The 21694-nt window shown below is 37.0% G+C and overlaps 1 protein-coding gene across 1 annotated transcript in view; it reads right to left on the reverse strand.

Annotated features, from left to right (window-relative positions):
• CNTNAP2 (contactin associated protein 2) overlaps positions 1–21694 on the reverse strand; it is a gene marked incomplete at both ends in the record, with an annotated part of 2009686 nt that overhangs the window by 944148 nt on the left and 1043844 nt on the right. The window contains one exon of the mRNA XM_082661728.1: positions 5057–5206. Coding sequence (XP_082517854.1) covers positions 5057–5206 — 150 coding nt within the window. The remainder of the gene's footprint in view (positions 1–5056; positions 5207–21694) is intronic.

Here is a 21694-nt window from a genome sequence, read left to right on the forward strand (position 1 = left end):
GAACCAGCTTGCCCCACCTCGGGAGCGAGCAAGGGAACCCGTTTTTGTTCTCGCTCCCCCCCTGCTGCAGCAGGGACCCCAGTAAAGCTTAGTCTGAATTTCTTGTCTGGTCTCTGATCAATTTCTATTGATTAAGGAGTCCAAAAACCCTGGTCAGTAACATATTTACATATCAATCTAGTAACTATTTAAAATTCATGCTCTATTTCAATGAGGAGTAAAAAGCTATATACTGGTGAGCCTAGATTTGTAACTGGGAAGGGATGTGCCCTTTTATTAAGCTTTATTAATTCCATTCCTATCAGACTCTGGCCAGTTCCCAATGCCCCCCATCTCTCTGGTCCCCTCCACCTAATCTGGCACTTTCTTGAGAGCTGCCACCCCCAATGTGTTCCTTAGAGCTCCCCTTCCAACAAGACTGGATCTTTCTTACCCCTCCTCTTCAGCCCACAGCTCCTTTTCCTTTTAAATTAAAACAAATGATCAAAATACCAAACCTAAGGAAATTTTTAAGTTGAAAAATCTTTCTACTCTCTCATGATCATGGGTCCTGGCCTGTATCAGAAATCAGAAAGCCAATTCCCAGGCAAGAAGTCAATAATAAATTGAATTATTTTCTTCAGAATTCTTCTGATTATTAAAATTAATGAAGTGTTATCAAAAGGAATTCAAGTTGGGAGATAGAGAAATAAGGTAAAGCAGCTAAAATAACTTTTCTTGAGGAAACATTCCCAAATGAATCCTTCTTTTTCTGTTTATTCCCAAGAAAAAACAAGGCAAGATAATTCTTAGAGTGTAAACGTCTGATTCAGAGTGTTACAGAGGAGAACTAAGAGCTTTCCTGGCGTGAGCAGGGTGCAGGCGTGGAGAGAGAAGGCTCCACACTGGTGGGCACAGCCGTGCCTGTGGTGGCAAAAGCAGCTGTGTGGCCAGGACTTACTTCAAAAGAAGCAAACTGTGGACATGGTTAAGGACAGAACGCCTTTATGTAAGGCTTTCACCCAGCGGGGAAACAATTTGATTTTTACTGACTAAGGAGGAAGAAATGCTTTGAGTAGTCAAGCAGTTGGTGAGAGGCCTTAGATGAGCACATGACCTGAAATCTGAAATTTTCCTTGGAAGGGGCTGTCTCAAAGGGAGTTTAAGAAAAGACCCCAGATGAATTGGAAAGGCAATCAGCATTTAGCATGAAACCCTAGGGTCAGACCCTGGGGTTAACAGGTGATGCTGTGTAATGTTCACAGAACAGATCCTATTGCCTTTTAATAGATAAAGAAAGATAAGTTATTAAAATGACCTATCAACTAAGAGAAGCCACCATCCCAAATTCGGTGTGTATGATTCAAAGTTCTTATTTTAGAACAAAGTCAATTCTCCTTTCCACTATACTAATATTTCTTAAGATGTCATCATTATAACATCTACAACTTACTTTAAATTTTCAGCACAGACTGTATGAAGTTGCGTGTGTGTGTTTTAAGTTACAATCCAGAGGCGGCTATCATTCTAATCAGGCAGCCACGTGCCAGAGGTAGTCGTGAGCATGCTCTCAGAAACACTGCAGCCACTCCAGACACGACTACTCCAGGAGTTCTGCTATCTATTCCTCTCATCAACTTTCTGAATGTCAAGTTGGGTTTTCTTTGGTAAAAATAGCAGTCTCTTAATTAGCATAAATGGTAGATAAATGTTAGGAAAGAGATCTCAGTGGTGAAATTAAATATATTAAGGTTATGTAGTTTGGCAAAACTTCTTTTAGAAACACTCACAGCCTGTGTGAAAATGGTATAAGACTCCAGTGAGGTCTGTGACCTGAAGCCGTGGAGACGGTTCTGGATTCTGGATCAGTGAACCTGTGCCAGCTATTAGCTTAGGAGGCTTTCTGTTGCCTGGCACTGGCTCTGGGTACAGCTGAATCCTGCCTCTGAAACACTGCTACAGCTGCCTGAAGAAAACAGTTTCTTCAAGGGAAGGCAAGTCAGAGAGCTAAGACTTCATTGAGCTGACAAAGGAGTCTGTATTAACAGTGTTGTTCCAGCTTGCTAATAAATGTTCATTTAATAAATGTCTATATGTGCCCCGGACCCTGTCTGGGGCTTCCGTTCACTGCTCCATGGTGGCAGAGCTGTATGAGAATAGCTGTTTCTTACTTATCTCACTTGTCAGTGGCTAACATTGTTTTTTAAAAAGAATATAATAGATATGCATGCAAGGTGGCTAAGTCAGATCTATAATTCTGTTCCTCAGATCATTTGTTTCAGAATCACTTGAAGTTTAGAATTCTTCGATTTCTCAACATCCTGCATTCTAAAGTTCTATGAGTGGGGCCTGAGAATATGAATTGTAACAAGTTCCCCTAGTGATTCTCATATACTCTGAGGATTCAGCCAATAAAGATATAACCAAAGAAGCATCATGATCATTTTCTGACAGCATTTCCCAATGGCAGACTAAAGACCCAAGAGGGAGGAAATATGACCCTGACCGCTGGGTTTGAAAACCCAAATCTGTAAAGCAATAGTAATAGCACACTGTAAAGCCCTCATATCTTATAAGCTCTACGCCATGAATTTGTGGTTATAGCTTTTTGCCTACCCATCTAGATGGACATAGATCAACACTTGCCTTAAGCACTCAGCAAGCTCGTTCATGGCCGAAGATGTCCCACTGCCATTTGGATGAGGAGGGATTATCGACAGCTTTCCCACTGAGTGCTGTCATCCATTTTCTGACAGCAATGAAAACTGCTGGCCAAAAAGTCCATCTTGTTAAATATGTTTTGGGAGAAAGACCAGTTTAGCTACTGGGTTGCTTTTTCTCACATCAATCAGCCCAGTTTATTCACTCTGAAGACATCTTGTCTGACTTCATCCACTCATCAAATATTTATTGAGAGACTTTTAAAAAGCATGTAGCTTTAACTCCCAACAAAGACCATGGAAGATTAAAGGAACAGAGGTCTAGTTCAGGACTTCTGTCTCTGAGCTGCCACTCATCATCATATCATGATGCAGAGCGGAGAAGCACCCTCATACAGCAGTCAGAGGTTTTGAATTCAGGGGCTGGCTATAGACTTAGCAGCAAGTCAGTACAGCTCTTAGGGCTTCTATTTCTTCTTTTGGAAATTTAGGAATAAAAGGCTTGCCTTGATTATTTTTCAGAATTTATTAATTCATTTACAAATATTTATTGGTCATCTACTATATTCAGGAATTTTTCTAGGACCTTGGGGGATAAAGCAGGAAACAAGACATACAAGATGTCTGTTGTCAAGTAGGCTTATTCTAATAATTAGAGAAATATATACAAATAGTGATATATAAACATATATTTATATATACAAATAAATAGATATAGGAATATTAATAGGCATATTTGCAGAGGCAAGTATATGTACACATACTTTTTAAAGCTTAAACCAAAGCCTTTTCTAAGGATACAATGTATTTTTTTAGATCTCACATTGGGTGATTAGAATAAGAAAGGGAATAATCTAATGAAAGATTATTATTGATCTAGGCAACACACCTAGCATTTTAATAAAAGATATCCCTATGTTTCATTAATGAAGAAAAACATTTTCTGGCAGGATGCATTTCTCAAATTAGAAAACATGTCAGGTCTGTGTTCCAACACTCTTTCACATACATAAGTAGAATTTATCATTAAAAGAATCTTCCATTCCACTAATCTTTTTATTACTTAAGAATCAAGATATTTGCGATAAGGTGGCTTCATGTAAGGCAACCTGTGTTAGGCAGCCTCTCAGAAGGCCCCAATAACCCCTGATTTCTTGTGTAATCCCCTTGCTTTAAGTGTGGGCTGGATTTAGTGACTTGCTTCTAATAAGTTGTATATAACAGAAGTGATGGGGGCTTCCCTGGTGGCGCAGTGGTTGAGAGCCCGCCTGCCGATGCAGGGGACGCAGGTTCGTGCCCCGGTCTGGGAGGATCCCACATGCCGCGGAGCGGCTGGGCCCGTGAGCCATGGCCGCTGAGCCTGCGTGTCCGGAGCCTCTGCTCCACAACGGGAGAGGCCACAACAGTGAGAGGCCCGTGTACCGCAAAAAAAAAAAAAAAAAAAGAAGTGATGGGATTGACTTCCAATTGTATATAACAGGAGACTGGATTATTAAAAACAAACAACAAGAACAAAACCTTTATGGCTTCTATCTTGTAAATTTTCTCTCCCACTTACTGGCTTTTCCCTCCCCGCCCCTTCTCCCTCCCTCCCTCTCCACTTATCTCTCTCTCTCTCTCAACCTTGTTCCTCTTCTTATTACTCCTGTATCTCTTTCTCCCTCCCTCTCTCTCTCTCCCTCTCTCTCTCTTTCTCTTTCTCTCTCTCCCTCCCTCCCTCTCTCTCTCTCTCTCTCTTTCCACACACACACACACACACACACACACACACCCCACCCCATCATCTATAGAAGAGACCACTTGAAGAAGAGAGGCCCCAAAGGATCAGAGCTGCATAGAGGAGAACCGAGGCACCCCAGCCAACAGCCAGCACAAACGATCAACCAAGTGAGTGCACCGTCTTGGAAGCAAACTCTCTAGCACAATAAAGCCTTCAAATAACATAGCCACGGCCAACAGCTTGGGTATAACCCCATGACAGACCCAGGTGGTCAGAATCACCCATCTAAGTCATTTCTGAATTCCTGGTCTAGAGAAACTGTGAGATAATACATGTTTGTTCTTTTAAGCCACTAAGGTTTGGGGTAATTAGTTACACAGCAAGAGATGACCAATGTATAATCCAAGGACATGATTCCTGAGAATAGTATTATGAGAATGAATGGATTCAGAATCTCACGCTTTATACTTAGAATATTTGAATTGGACTAGAAGAATATGGTGACATCATATTAACACTTTATCATGAAGAAACAATAAATTTGATGCTCCTTTTAGTTCAATGAGGTTACAGAGTTTGTTTGCTTTTTTTCTGAGATCTACTGAGTCCACTGAATCAATATAAATACTTCAAACTTTACTGAAACTCCATTTTTAGCAATGTATCAGTTAACCAATTAAAAAAATGGTAGTCTTACCTCCAAAAAAGTACTTCTCGCCAGTTTTAACTTGAAGAGGACTGTTAGTTCGGACTGCTGAGGCTTCATCTCCGTCGATAGTGAGAATAACAAAATTCTCCTTAGCTAGGAAACGGACTTCATGCCACTGGCCGTCATTCAACCCAGAACCTGTTAGATACAAGAGAAAAGGCCATTTCTTTTCTTAAGATGATTCAGTTTAAAATAATTTTTAATAACAACAGTCAGAGCTTTGTAAGTAAAAATTAATATATTTTCATCTAGGAAAATTCAGTGTGGCTACAATTAATATCTCATCTTCTTCAGTATTATAAGTAGTTCTATCCTCCGCCAGACCAAATACGCCATAATATAACCCAATCAAGTAGGGACATAACGTGCCATCGGGGTACATGAGGAAATGGAGTGAATTAAGTTGTTTGGTAGATGATGATGAACTATTTTAATAACTTATTTTCCAGTTAGCTTTACTAGACTTCACTCTCAGATGAGAAAAAGGATTTGTAATTTTATCTCATGTCACTCTCTGCTTTTAAGAACTATTTTTTGTACTGTCATTGCCTCTCAACAGCCACATCTGGCAAGTATAGCTAATAGAAATAAAGGACTAAAAGAATAAATGTGTGAGTATGTGCCGTGAAGGGGAGAAGAATATGCCACCCCAACATATGCTATTTCAGCATACTGATTATTTTGAATTCAAGTTACTTAAGAAACAGCAAGTGCAGTAAGGATACTCTGACCCTCCTTTGTCCCTCTGAAAGCAGGAAACAAATCTCTCATGTGAAAGGTACCCTCCCTGTACCAGGAGGGTACAAGGCTTCCTTATCACTAGAGAGAGGGAAGTTAGGGCCAAGAAGGCTGTATAAACAAACCATGTTACTAATTCGTTAATCTACTACCCCAAACCCAAAACTCTGGGTTACCAAAGTTACCCCAAAACTTCTTTGTCCTGTTAATTCTTTACAAAATTAATCTTTTTCTTCAGCTAAAAGGTATAAAATCTGCCCTATATTGGTCACTTCTTTGAGTCTCATATTTTGGAGAGGTCCCATACGTACAAAATTATATTTGTTTTGGGCTTCCCTGGTGGCACAGTGGTTGGGAGTCTGCCTGCGGATGCAGGGGACACGGGTTCGTGCCCCAGTCTGGGAAGATCCCACATGCCGCGGAGCGGCTGGGCCCGTGAGCCATGGCCACTGAGCCTGCGCGACCGGAGCCTGTGCTCCGCAACGGGAGAAGCCACAACAGTGAGAGACCCGCGTACCGCAAAAAAAAAAAATAATAATAATAATAAATTATATTTGTTTTCCTCCTAGCAATCTGTCTGATGTCAATTTAATTCTTAGATTAGCCAAAGAACCTAGAGGGGAAGAAAGGAAAAGTTTTCCTTCCCTACAGCGGTTATTTGTGCTAATTGACCACTAATAGGTATGGGAAATGATACCAGGATTATCTGATCATTTACAAGTAAGATATTTTTATAATGAATTAGGTTATATTTAAACAGATAAACATCAACAAAATAAATCAACAACTCCCTAACAATCACATTCCACTCTTGCCTAGTACAAAGGTCTTCAGAAATAGAAAATCTATTTAGTTATCCATTAGACAGAAAATAACAAAGTTTCTGTTTAGTTTGTGTTCATTTTTCAAATAATAATTAGAAAATTAAGGAGTAAAGAGAGGAGAACAGCCTTCAAACAAACGTATCTTGAAAGAGTTTAAGGAACACTAAGAGAGACAGAAATCTAAGTGAGTCAAAGTGACTTTCTTTCACCTTATAAAGGTCTATGGAAAGGGAAACTATTTTGTTCTAGACTACTCCAGATGGCTTAATCTAGAATCCACAGGTAGGAGTTACTGAAGGTACAGTTCAGCCTCACAAAAGAGAAGCCTAGCATGAAAAGGTATCCAAAAATGGAATGAGAGAAAATCAGTGAAGCACGAATGATGGCTTCCAAGCTTCTGATCAGAGGTCTGCAAACCACAGCTTATAGGCTAAATACTGCTTGCTGCCATCTGTTTCCGTGCAGCCTGAGAGCTAAAAATAAATCTCACATTTTAAATGGTTGAAAAATAAAATAATAGCAATATTAAATTACATGTGAAAATTATATAAAATTCAAATGCAGTGTCCACATAAAATTTACTGGAATACAGTCAAACTCATTTGTTTATACATTGTCTGGTCTACAGAGTCAAAAACAGTTGCTACAGAAACTGTATGGCCCACAAAGCCTATACTATTTACTATGTTGTCCTTTACAGGAAAAGCATAATCTAGTGATTGGTTTACATTATTAAACAGAAACACCATTTTAAAGAAGAAAAGTAAGGCTTCTTGGGGCTTGAAGATAGTCACATATATGTAGTATTAACTAACACTGTACTAGTAAATATCATTACAAATAATCATCCCTCAGGTATTTTTTTTCAGGATTTTCAATTTTTAACTTAGTAACATTTATTGAGCACATTTTATTTCCATGGAGGAAAACAGCTCTAAAGTAATTAATACTAAATAATTTTCAAATTATGAAATGTATAATACATACAAATACATATTTTTTGTACTGAAATTACTATGTAAACATACAGTCTTATTCTAAAAGTCAAGTCAGTTAGCTGTCAGACAAGTAGTAGTGTTCACTGAAACAATTCCTTCTCCAGTAGTGGGTTCTCCCACAAAACTGATTCATGGAAGACTGTACCGTCACCATAACATATTCTGTTAAATTATAAAACTGGGGTTAGTGTTAATTAGCCACAGAAGTGTATGGTTTTGATTTTGGTTGTTATCTTTGCCTTTACAATGTGATGAACCCTGCTTTGAAATGCAGTTTTGGGGCATGGGTCCCAAGGACAGTAATGTTACAAATGTTTAATCCTAAATAGTCACACATTCAGAGGAAGTCACTTATAAGCTGTCTTCAGTAACAGGGCTTTCTGTTCTAACTGGTAGACCAGAAAGCCTTCCTAAAAATTCTAATGAAAATTTCTTCATCATAAAGTTAATTTTTAAAGGGAAAATCACCAGCTTAATTGTTCATGACAAAAAGGTCTATTATTCCATCAGATTAAAGTAAAAAGGTTACTTTATTTTTTCAAGAAACTTAATTACTAAAGAAATTGGACCTCATATAAAAGCAGCCTTGTTGATAGCAGCCACTGCTGCATCTGAGCTTAAGGTGTGATTTCTATTCATTTTAATTCCAATTATTACTTTGAACTGTTAATGCTAATCATCAAGAGAGTTTTTAATAACATGTGGATAAAGAAAAATTTTAAGAAGTGACATATTTTCTTTTGAGAAATTAGGCCATCCTTGCCCCACTGAAGAATGAACTTCATATATTCGGGGCCCATTCCTATCATAGATTGCTGAGGCATACCTCTTGACGATTAACATTAACAGTTCCAAACAATATTTCACAGAAAAAGATTTTTTTGAATTACTATCCCCAATAAATAGGTGAGAGAACTGAATCTAATAACGTTTAGGCATCCCGTATGTGGTAAATGTCAGAACTGAGAACGGGAACTCAGCTGTATCTAGTTCTGGAGGCTGAGTTCTTATAAACAGCAAACAAAGAAAAACCAACAACAATGAAACATGGTATATAGACTCTGTGCATCTGTGATCAGAGTTCTCTTATACCACACACACACACACACACACACACACACACACACACACACATACACTTCCATCTGCCACCACATCTAGAGGGAGTTTCTGGAGTACCCTTGTCTCATATAGCATCAGGGTTGTAAATAAACTGAGACACCGATCTGGTTTCATCTGCCAACTTTCAGCACTTGCGTCATCAGATTTTTGTTGTAATGTAAGATCCCACTACTACATGTCTTTTAGTAGTTTCTTACATTGATGTTTTTCCCCTAAAATTGTAATTTGAATGGAAATTAAGCAAATTCTAGCATTATTTCCCTAAGGCATATTAAAGTAAGCCCAGGAGCATTCATTTAAATCATCTCCATACTTTGTGAAACTCAGCAAAGAGAACTCTGTGTTCACTCCTTTCATTTTATTATGAGTGGATCAATCAATGATCTTTAACATGCTATCATTTGTCAGTTTGTAGAGTTGAGATCCTAATCTAGGCCTTTTGCATTCAAACAGTAGTTCTTCCTACTCAGAACACAGCCATTAAATTTTATGGGGCGAAAAAAGAAGATGCCATAGTTTCAGCATAATTTCCCTCCTCTTGTGTCCCTTCCCTTCAGTGCAAGGGAGACCTGAACAACTTTGTATGAAACACGGACTACTGAGTTTTGCCTTTACCATTTCCTGGGCCACCTGCCACTTGGGAAGTAGTACAGAATTAGTTTTGCTTCAGAGAAACTATATGGAATAGCCTCTTTGAGGCATTTTAAAAAATTAACAATATTCTTTAGTAATTTTTAATTCATATGAAACAGAACATTAACGAAATTTAAGAGCTTTTAGAATTCTATAAAATTCACTCAGAACCGTGCAGTTGATCATACGATATACACTTACAATACCAATACAGTATTAAGAAAAAAAATGTATCATCATCCCAAGTTTTATTAGAAATTTGTGAGTTGTAAACAACAAAGAACACATCACCAAATAGGATTAAGGCATCACGTCTCATTTGCTATTAAAGAGATGGTATCCCTTCACTCAATATTCTGGAGCAATAAATGTCCCAGGGAATAGAGAGACTCACCAGGGACCCATAATCCCAGACACTGTGGGGTCTTGGTGGCTGGAGAGTGACTCAGGACCAGACCAAATAAGGATGCTAGTTACTGATACTTAAAAAAGAGACCCACGTCTCATACGGCTAACATTTCCTAAGAGCCTGGTATGTGCCTGGCACTACCTAACTCTGTATGTGTCAATCTATTGCCTTTTCTCAATAATGAGCATCAAGATGGCAGAAGGGCAGGAAAATAGTGTGGCAGCTAAGAGGACTGACCCAGGAGCCAGGTTGCCTGTGTTTGCTCTGGCCCTTGCCAACCTGGACAATTTACTTAACCTCTTTGTGCCTCAGGCTTCTCCTCTCTAAAATCAAGTAGTAGTATCCACTTTGTAGATTGGTTTTAAGGAGTAGATGAATTAGGGTTTGCATAGCATTAGAACAGTGCCTAGCAGCTAGGAAACAGCATATCTGTATCTATACCATTAGGTCAAAAAACAAAGGCGGCTGTTAAGTCCCATTTTACAAAGAAAAAGCAGAGACTTAAACGTAGTACTTTTTCTTTGGGGGTTATTTCATTGCAATTACAAATATTGGTGTAGTTATAAATAAGCCTTCTAAACAAAACAGCAATATAATAACTCAACAACGTGGAGATCATGAATATATACATATGAGACAACTAAAAAAAGTGTCCTAACATTATGCTAATGGGCACTTGAAACTTAGAAAAACAAGGCCAGTGACAGCATTAGATGTGGGAAAAAATTCTGTATTCAAATAATTTAGAGCTGAAGATGATTTGTTCTGCAAAAATGTGTTAGATGACTCACAAAGTTATGACAAACACACTGATGTTAACGCTGCATGTGAAGAAATTTGAACAAAATTATTTCCAAAAAGTGAGAGTGAAAAATGAACTTTCTGGCCTTCCCTGGTGGCACAGTGGTTGAGAGTCCGCCTGCTGATGCAGGGGACATGGGTTCGTGCCCCAGTCTGGGAAGATCCCACATGCCGTGGAGCGGCTGGGCCCGTGAGCCATGGCCGCTGAGCCTGCGCGTCCGGAGCCTGTGCTCCACAACGGGAGAGGCCACAACACTGAGAGGCCCGCATACTGCAAAAAAAAAAAAAAAAAAAGAACTTTCTAAATTATTTATGTAATTTTAAAAATAGTAATTAAATATTAGAGACATTTTCACCCACAGCCCTAAAAGTTTATATATGTAAGTTAAGTCAAAAGGTACTCTTAATTATCTCGCTGGGAAAATGGAGGATTGCCTTTCATTTGGGGTCATATTTTATTCGGGTTGACGTGTAACGTGCTCCATAAGAGACAGAAGTAGGTTACAAGCCAGGGGTGTCTGACTTACAGGCTCACCCTCTGAGAGGCAGAACAGTATAAGGATCTAGAGCATAGACTCTAAAGTCAGATGGATATAAATCTCATTTCTGCTCACCTACTGGCCGGGCCTTCAGCAAGTTAACCTCTTTAGGCCTCAGTTTCCTTCTCTATTAAATGGGGATAATAACAGTACCTACTTCATAGAGTTTTGAGAATTAAGTATATACATTGTCACTTAGAGCAGTGCCTGGCACATAGTAAGTTCGCTCTCAATAGATATTAGCTATTGTTTCATATTCAGTGAGTAAGACTAGCTCTCTAAATACCAACTTGGGTTGTTGTACGTTAATTCTGTAAGTATTAACTATTATGAAATGAATAAACATTGGTTTTCTTTATGAATAAATACCCGCCTCCCCATATGAATTTTATAGTACAAGAGAAGTCTTGAGGAATTTGGGAAGGTAGCTAAATATATATCTCTTGTTAATATCAGGGTCAACAATTTCTAAAGCCAACTTTGAGCTATACAATAAAATAGGTCTTATTCCATCATAGTCACAGATGTACTTTCACCTCCCCAAAATGTGTTTTGTTTTCAAGTAGATTATTCAATAGGTGTGGTTCTGAATGTCTGTGGAATATTTCCAAAAATCAAATCCAATTCCAAGCAAGGACTTCGCCTGATGACTAACTTTGAGGAGACTGATATAAACTGTAGTACGCATTTTCCAAAGTATTTTTGTTTTAAAAATATACACTATTCAACAATTTTGATGTACTTTTATACTTAAAGATTATTTGAATTTACTTTATGATAGATACCTCCAGTTATTCATTAATTCATAATTATAAAAACTTTTCAACTGTACATTACAAAAGGAAACTGACATTTTTACAAAGAGACTTTTTAACCTAAAACCAACATCTTTGAAGCCATATTCCAGTTTCTGGCTTTAATTCTTTCATAAAATATCGAAACTGTCTTATAATATTTTCTCTAGCATCTCCCTAACTTATAACTTCTAGAAAAACTTGTTTTGTATAAAATGTAAAATGTTAATGAAGCATATTCTATCCAGGCTGACTTTCTAATGGTACTATTTTTAAAGTAAGACTCTTGAGGTGGTTGCTTTGATTGAACAAGAAGAAACAGATGTTTCTCTTATTAGAGACAAAAGAAGACTGGTTTAATGAATGTTGAAAAAAAGTAAGTATTTAAAATATAGTCACAAACCAAGATGTAACATCTGTTTGAAAATGCTTCAATAAAATTACAGTGACTAGAGTTTTCAGTCTTTTGCTCAACATTTAATCCTGAGAGAAAACTCTCAGAGACTATAAAATCCGTCTTTAGGTGGTTACAGTATTCTCTGAAGTGTTACTAATATGTCTCATAAGTTATCAGTTACCTATTTATGCAATAAGAAAAAATACATCTCTATGTAGATATGCCACATACTATTACTTATATTATCTTTATAATTCCCATAAGGAAATCAATCCAATTTAATCTTGCTCACTTTTACACATCAATCCAAACCATATAAATATGGTCAACTGCAATCAGAGAGAACATGTAATACGATACTTGGGTAGGCACAAAATACTTTTATTTTTTAAGTTGAAGAAATTGTCAAATGCTCCTCTGTATTGGTATAGACAGACGACACTTTGGAATATGTCTTTGCTCTGAAAGAACCACTTGAATGGAAGCTTTAAGTTAGAAATACACATTGGGGAGGGCCTACTGCATGACATTTTTTTTGTGTTGCTAGATATGACTCCATCACTAATTTAATATGTAGAATCTTAGAGATGGGATGAATTCTTTCCTTTCAGGCACTCAGAATCTTTTGAGAAAGAAAGAGCCCAGATTAATAGATTTTATTACGTTGTCTGCACCTTAGAGTCATTTGGGGAGCTTTAAAAGTTTCACACCGAAATTTCCAAATCATTGCTGGGAAATTAAACTTTTAAATAAACAGATATATACGATGCAATCCTAGTCAGAATCTCAACACTAGTCTTTGTAGAAATAAAGATAGAAGATTCTAAAATTTATAAGGAATTTTTAAAACCTTAAATATTCAAAATTATCAAAAAGAAAAACACAAGTAGAGGACTTATCATCTGATTTGAAGACTTGTTATAAAGCTATAGTATTCCATAAAGAAATCAGAACCGGACCCAAACATATGTGATCCATTGTTTTTTGGCAAAGGCTCTAAGGCAATTCTATGGGGAAAAAAAAGGTAATTTTGTGTTTGCTTCTTTGTTCGTTTTGTTTTGTCCAAAAACTGGTGCTGGAACAACTGGATAAATAAAGGTAAAAATGTATCTCAATTTCTTCTTTACTCAACACACAAAAATTAATTCTAGATGGGTTTTAGACCCAAAAATAAAAACCTAAGTATAAAGCTTCTGAAAGATAACATAGAGTATCTTTAGGACTTTGGGGTTAACAGAGATTTCCTAGAGCAGGGGTCCCCAACCCCCAGGCCAGGACTGGTACTGGTCTGCGGCCTGTTAGAAACAGGGCTGCAACGCAGAAGGTAAGTGGCAGACGAACAAGCAAAGCTTCATCTGCCACTCCCCACTGCTCACATTACCCTTGAACCATCACTTGCGTTACTGCCTGAACCATCCCTCCCATGCCCCGCCCCCACCCCCACCCCCACCCCAGTCCATGCAAAAATTGTCTTCCATGTAACCGGCCCTTGGTGCCAAGAATGTTGGTAACTGCTGTCCTAGAGGACATCAAAATCACTTGATAAATTGGGCTTCATCAAAATTAAAAATTTCCACTCATCATTAGACATATTAAGAAAATTCAAGGCAAGACAGAGACTAGAAGAAAATATTTGCAACATATATATTTGAACATGGAGCATACTGAAATACACTAAAAGCTCTTGTAAGTCAATAACTGGAAGACAAAAATGGGCAAAAGTCATACCACAAATAAAGGTAAATTAAATACCCATAGCCACGTGAAACATTTCTTGACATTGCTAGTCATCAGGGAAATTAAAGTCACAATGACATACAATTTTACACCACTTCAGTGGCTAAAAATTAAAAGGACTAACTAGGACCTGGATCAATGTCAACTCTCATACATTGCTGGTGGGATGCAAAATTGTACAGTCCCTTTGGAAAATTCTGATAGTTTTTAAATAAAGTTAAACATATATTAATCCTATGTCCCAACAATTTCCCTGCTAACTATTTTCCCCCCAAAATCAAAATGCACATTGCAAAAATATTTGTACGGGAATGTTTCAGCAGCTTTACTCATAATGGGACTAAATTGGAAATAATTGTATAACCATACAGTGTGTACTCAAACAAGAAAATGTTGCTAAGTAATAAAGAAGAATGAACTAGTGGATTGGACATCACTGTTTTGCATGAAAGAATGTAGACACAAAAAAATAATATACTGAATGAATCCTTTTATAGGAAATTTTAGAACAGGCAGAACCAGTCTATGGTGATAGAAATCAGGACATGAGTTGCCTATGTGGGGGAGGGTGCACACGGGCATGGACTGTAAGAGGCACAAGGAAACTTTCTGAGGTAATGAAATGTTCTATATTTCGACTGGAGTGTTGGTTGCATAAGTGTATATATTTATCAAAATCCACTGAATTGTGCTCTTAAGATCTGTTGATTCTCATTCGTGGATTCAGTACTTGTGTATTCACCTTATTGCTAAAATTTATTTCTAACCCAAAATCAATACTGTGGTGCATTCTGGTCATTCACAGACTCATGCATGAACAGACTGGTGAAAAACTGGAGTCGCTCGACTCACAAGTTCCCAACTGAGGTCAAATAAGGCATCTCTTTGCCTTCTTGTTTCAGCTCTTATCCTGAAATCAAGTGTTCTTTTCACTGTCTACTTAGTGCCATGTTTTTTTGCATTTTTGTGCTTTTTGTCAATTTTGCCATTTAAGGTGGTCCCCAAATGTAGTGCTGAAATGCTGTTTAGTGTTCCTAAGTGCAAGAAGGCTGTGATGTGCCTTACAAAGAGGAAATGTGTACATTAGATAAACTTCTTTCAGGTATAAGTTATAATGCTGTTGGTTGTGAGTTCAATGTTAATGAATCAATCATATGCATTAAACAAGGTAACTTTAAACAGAAATACATTAAATCAAGGTTTGTATTGATGCAAATACAAAAACAAGGTTACGTATTGATGCAAATGTTGTGACCACAGGTTCTCAAGAACCTAACCCTACATTTCTTGTACGAACAATGGTTCAGTATTCACTAATTGAGTATTTGCAATGACTATGCATAATATAACTACGATGAATAATGAAAACCAAATGTATTTTGTAATTTTTACCTCAAAAATATATAAACATTTAAAATCAGATAAAAGGAATGATGATATTCATTTTTAAATTCATCTAAATTTTATCTAATGCCCACTTTATACTTTGTTTATTGCATTATCAAACAATGAGAAACCCAATATAGAACACACCATTATTTGCTACTAAACAGGGGAAACCCAATGAGACTCTGTATGTTTAACTTTTGGATATCAATATTTTAGAAAGTTAAAAAACTTAACTACTCCAAGACTAAATTTTCAAGTAAAAACCTCTAAAAATTGTTTCAACCATTACTGATTCCCAGCTGAAAGCCAAAGATCATTATACTTCAAAATCTCACTCAAAGATTTATGACCATTTTAATGATGACTGTTTTCTTGAGACAATCTTCCAAAGCAAGTATCTTTAGTAGTAATATGATTATGTGAATATCATCTTCAATACATCTTATCAATCTAGGAGTCCAGTTCATGTACCAATTTTGGCATTTACATTCCTTCATTCCAGTGTTTTATCCTCTCTTGAATATAAAATGTAATATAATTGCATTAAATAAGAAGCTGTTGCTAATTTAAAAGAAGATTTTAATTCATAGGACTTCTAATTAACGTACACATACAGATAAGCCCAGATACAGTGTGGTATAGCAGTTAAGTGTCTGGGTGTCATTCATACCTGGATTCAAATGCCAACCACACTCCTCCATTCATGTATAAATATATGTTGAATACCTACTATTTCCCAGGCACCATGTTAGCACTGGAGATACAGAAGTAAGTCTGAAATAATCTCTGCTCTAGCAAAATCTAGCTATTTTCCTGTGAGCAAGTTATTAAACCTCTCTGCAACCTGGTTTCTTCACTTACAGAAGACATAATACTATGTCACTAAATTTGTTATAAATAATCCATGAGTTATAATATATAGGAGCCACCTTATACTATCAATAGTTAGTAGCAGTTTTTATTTTATCATTATCATTTTTGTTGTACATATACAAAGACAACTACATGCATATATAAAGAAAATAACTTTCAAAATTCTACAAAAGGAAGACATTTTATGAGTTGTGCGTGTGTCTACATAGGGCAGATAAAGGCATATTAAGCAGTGGTAGCTTAAATGGATTTCAGATCATAAGCAGAGAACTTTTATAATTTTTTTCATCTTTAAGATAAAACTTATTGAAGAAAATTTGGGAAACTAATAAAGTATAATAAAGGAAAAAAAAGATTCATTACACCAAGAGACATTACACTTAGTATTTGATGTCCTTTACTCTAGTTTTTATCATAACTGCAAACCATTCAGATTGCTGTGATGCTATGACTAAAGGTGAACAAGTACAAAAGGAAGAAGCAAGTGATGATCACCATCTGCTAACTTCTGATTTGTGCTGATGGAGATTTGGCAGCCTTGTCCTTTCAGTTTAACCTTTCAGAATCTAAGGAGAATAACATGGAAATTTACCTCCACTAGCCTAAGCTCTTCTAGAGTTTTACTCTGAACTCATTTATTGATTTCCTACCACGTAACGGGCATTGTTTTAGGCACCAGGATATAATGGTGAAGAAGAAAAGGTCTTGCCCTCTTGGAGCTTATATTCTTATGTGCAGAGACAGACAGTAGACAAATAATGAATAGGTTAATAGGTACCATTTCAGATGGTGATAAATGTTATAACAGAAATAAAACAGGTGTTGTGATAGAGAGATTCATGGGTAAGACTAATTGACAAGGGAAAACTCTCTGAGGAGGTGACAGTGAATCTGAAACCTAAAGGATAAGAGGAGGCCAGTCATGGGATAATTTGATGCAAACGCCCTGAAGGGAGACACGCTTGGTGTACTGAAGTACCAGGCCCTAAGATGACTACAGTGGTTTGAGTATAGAGATTAAGGGGGAAGGATTGAGAAATGGGAGGAAAAAGACAGGCAACAGTGTAATAAGTTAAGGGCCTTGTAAGCTGTAATTAGAAGATTAAATGTTAAGTGTGACAGAAAACCTATGTTTTATGCAGAAAGTGGCATGATGCTATTTTAAAGATAGACACTAGCTACTGTACAGTGAATGGATTTAGGCAGGCAAGAGTGAAAGGAGGGAGACCTATTACGAAGCTCTTACAGTGGTTAGGACCAGACGACAGAGGCTTGGACAGAGGTTAACAATGAGAAAAGTGGTCAGACTTGTCATCTATTTCAGAAGTACTGCTGACAGGTCTTTTTTTATATATAAAGCTATTTATTTATTTTTAGCTGCATTGGGTCTTTGTTGCTGCGCGCAGGCTTTCTCTCGTTGTGGCGAGCGGGGGCTACTCTTCACTGTGGTGTGCGGGCTTCTCACTGCGGTGGCTTCTCTTGTTGCAGAGCTCGGGCTCTAGGCACATGGGCTTCAGTAGTTGTGGCTTGTGGGCTGTAGAGCACAGCCTCAGTAGTTGTGGCACACGGGCTTAGCTGCTCCGCGGCATGTGGGATCTTCCCAGACCAGGGATCGAACCCGTGTCCCCTGCTTTGGCAGGTGGATTCTTAACCACTGTGCCACCAGGGAAGTCCCCTGTTGACAGGTCTTACTCATTAATTGGTTATCAAAAGTTAGAGAAAGAGAAAAATGTGTGACTTAAGCAACTGAGTGGAAATCAAAGCAATTTCACTAAGTAATGGGAGACTGGGGAAGCAAGCTGTTGTTTGGTATGTCCATTAGGCATCTAAGTAGAGAAGTCGGGAGGTGGTTGTATATTTGTGTCTGGAGCCCAAGGAAGAGTTAAGGTTTGGACATAAAAATCTGATGTCATGAGCATAAATCATCGGATTGAATACAGTTACGAAGAGAGAGCTTTGAGATAGAGAAGAGAGTTTAGGTTGAGTCTTAGAATGCTCTGAACTTGAGAAGTTGGAAAGAGGATGAGGGCCCAGGAAAAGAGACTGGGAAAGAGTACCAGTAAAATAGGAAAGAAACCAGAAGAATGTGATGTTAACGAAGAGACTAACTCAAGAAAGAGGGACTAGTTGAATCTTTTAAGTGCTTCTGAGATATTAAGTAAAACAAGGACAGGAAGTGGACATTAGATTTGGGAATATGGAGGTCGACGATAATTGGAGTGGGGTGAGCAGAATATAGCAGGTAAGGAGTGAGAATACCGAATCCTTGAGTGGTTCAGCTATACAGGAGAAGAATTTTGAGTAATGGTGTATGTTGAAAATCTGAAGAAAAGTATGAATCCTGTCCTAAGAAAAATCCTTATTAGTATATATCCAAAATTTTTATGTAATGTCAGGGGTTTAGCTCTTCTTTAAGGTTAAGAACCTGGTTTATACAACCCTTCATCTTCTACTTGCATCACTGCCTTTATTGGGCAATGAGAATACTATCAATTCATTTATCCTTTTCAGATTCATTACTTTTCTTACTTTCCATTTTTTACATTTAATGGCTTATAAGTTATATTTTCTGTTCCTTAATTTGTTTTTTTAACAAATATGTCAGTTATTTATTATTAAATATTTATTATTGTTGTTTAAATCACTGTTTTGTTTCTGTCTAAAGTAGAAAGTTATAGTTGTGAAACGATTATTATACAATTTTGGGAAAATAAGTTATCATTACTAATATTACAATTCATTTCTTAAATCTAAATTAAGTTATATTTAGTCTTTTATCTTTGTTCCACGTATGTCTCAGATAAATTGCAATATCGTACAATTTTTCCCTAAAGGCACAAAATCATCCCTATTTATAGGAAATCGACATTGTCTAAATGGCAAGGACATTCAAATCAATTCCTCTTTTTCTGGGGGGAATACCTATGTGAAACATTGTAGAAAATATAAAAATAAATATGATGATTCCTGGTCTCAAAAAGTTTGCCTTATTGTACCATCTAATGAGGTTTAAATATCTTTACATACATTTTTATAATTGCTATGAAACGTTTCCCGATATTTTATAAACTGGAGTGAGATGGCTGAGGAAAAAGAAATGAAAGATAAATGAGGAAGGCAAAATGTAGCTGAGAACATTTGGGGATCCAGCTAGGGATCTTTGACAAGAGGTGATCCCAAAGGTGGGCACTCCCTTGTTGTGCACAGCCTTACTGTAATATGCTGTTAAAACTGTTGATCCCCCATCTTCCCGGCTAGCATAACCCCACTCGTGAATATTAGAATGATTACAGAGTACCTTATCTCATCCATGTCCCAAAGGCACATTGTTCCTGTCCTCCTACACATTAGGGAGAAAATAGAGCTACATGACACTATCAGTCAATGACTGTTTTTCTATTCTGTCCCATCGGTATTATAGAAGTGATGTAAAAAGAATATCTTAGAGAAAGAATACTAGGAACAGCATAAATGAAGGTAATAATAGCAATTTAGCCCAGGTTAATTCTTGAATCCATTTTCTCATTTTTCTAAATTTTGATAATAAAACAAATTCAAAGCTTAAAATTAACAATTGTCAGAATTTAAGATTAGTTTTCTTTAAAACAGTACATATAACAAAATTCCCTTTTCTTCTAAATATTTTTCAAAGTCTTGGTTTTATCATAACCATAGAGAGCTGTGAACGTAAGTGGCTTTGATTAAAACAGAGCTTTTTTATACCTGTGTGTGCTGGATAACTCCAGTGAGAAAACTGTGTTTAATTTAGAGAAGTTATCCAGACATTGACGGGTTCAGAAATTTTTGAGTTCAGAGGATAATCACGAGCAGAGTCCTGGCATGGAACAGATATCTTAAAATATTATGTTCAGGTATATTTTATGATTTGAATATAAATCATTATTTTTAAATTGCATCATAAAAGGCATAATAAAACCACAGTTTCTCATTTCAGATAATTCTGCATTACTCCCCTTTAACAGAACTTTGTTTTTATACTTGCCACTGAATAATTTTCACCCTTTACTCAAAGGTAGGGTCTGGTTATTGTACCTAGGTCACAAACATAGGCAAAGATTCAGTCCCTACCTTTTACAAGTAGTTGTTTTTCTGCCAGCCTCTCTACTACTTGTTCTACGATGTGACTCCTAGTGTGAGAGGCAGCTTCTGTGTGTCTCAGCTCAGTAACATTTCCTCCAACTGGACTACTCAAGAGCATTGAACCATGAAGGGCATGTCTCCAGATATTTATAAACTACTCTCTCCTGCAATCTTCAAGTCAACAATCCTTTTTGAGTGTCAACTGCCTTTTGGTAGGCTTTCTCAGCCTTTGTGGCAAAATGGGAGAGGAAAAATGCTACAGGTAAGCACATTGAAATCACACTTGTATAAAAAATGCTTCATATATATTTAGGTTACAAATTTATTCCATCCATCCTTTCTTGTGGATTTTAATCTGGATAAGATAAGCATCAGATAAGATTAAAAATTAAAAATATTTTAAAAATTAATATATTATTAGAGCATAAATTTTTTAAACCGCTGATTTATTTTTTAGTGTGGTTTCATGGATTTGTATTAGGTACACAAGTTGTGTGTGTGTGTTTGTATATATGTGTGCACTTATGTGTGAAATTCACTACAGGACACATAAGACAGGAGGGCAGTGTGATACACTAAAGGAGAGCCAGATTAGAATTGGGATAGCATGGACACTAATATTACAATTACCTCTCTGGCCCAGAAATCTTTATCAGTAAAATGAATGATTCATACCAGTTGATTACAAGATTCCTCTCAGCTCTAGACACTTAAAATAAGACTACAATACATTCATGTACTGCTAAGGGGAAGAGAAAAACCAATGACAATGTATCAATTAAAACTGTTAATGTAGAGCATATTAATAACGCAAATACTGATATAACTGAAGTTGTATATTTTGGTCTCTAAGTCTGTACTTGTCCTGCTGGCTGACTCTAAGCATTAAACACAATGGTCATGAACCACTCAAAGTACATGGAAGAGACTTTGCCTGAGATGAAAAGAGAAGAATCCACGCTGAAAAGACAGACAGTCATTTGAATTTTGTACTATAGTGGACAGAAGATGGGGGCCACAGATAGCTTCATGGAAACATGAGAGTAAACTGATGGCAGACCAACTTGGAGGGTGGATCCAGCACTGTAGAAGGAATTAAGATCTTTCACTGTTTCAATTCTGAAAGAGAATTCTTTGCCATTTCTGTGATTTAACGTAAGAGGTAGAGTCCCAGAAAATACTGGCAAATTGAAAATAGAAGTAAGGCTTTTGGCAAGAGCATCTGTCCTTTACTGCAGAAATTCTCTGGAATACTAATAAAGGATTAGAAA

The sequence above is a fragment of the Grampus griseus genome (assembly GCF_964374135.1).
Source record: "Grampus griseus genome assembly, chromosome: 9".
NCBI classification, from domain to species: domain Eukaryota; kingdom Metazoa; phylum Chordata; class Mammalia; order Artiodactyla; family Delphinidae; genus Grampus; species Grampus griseus.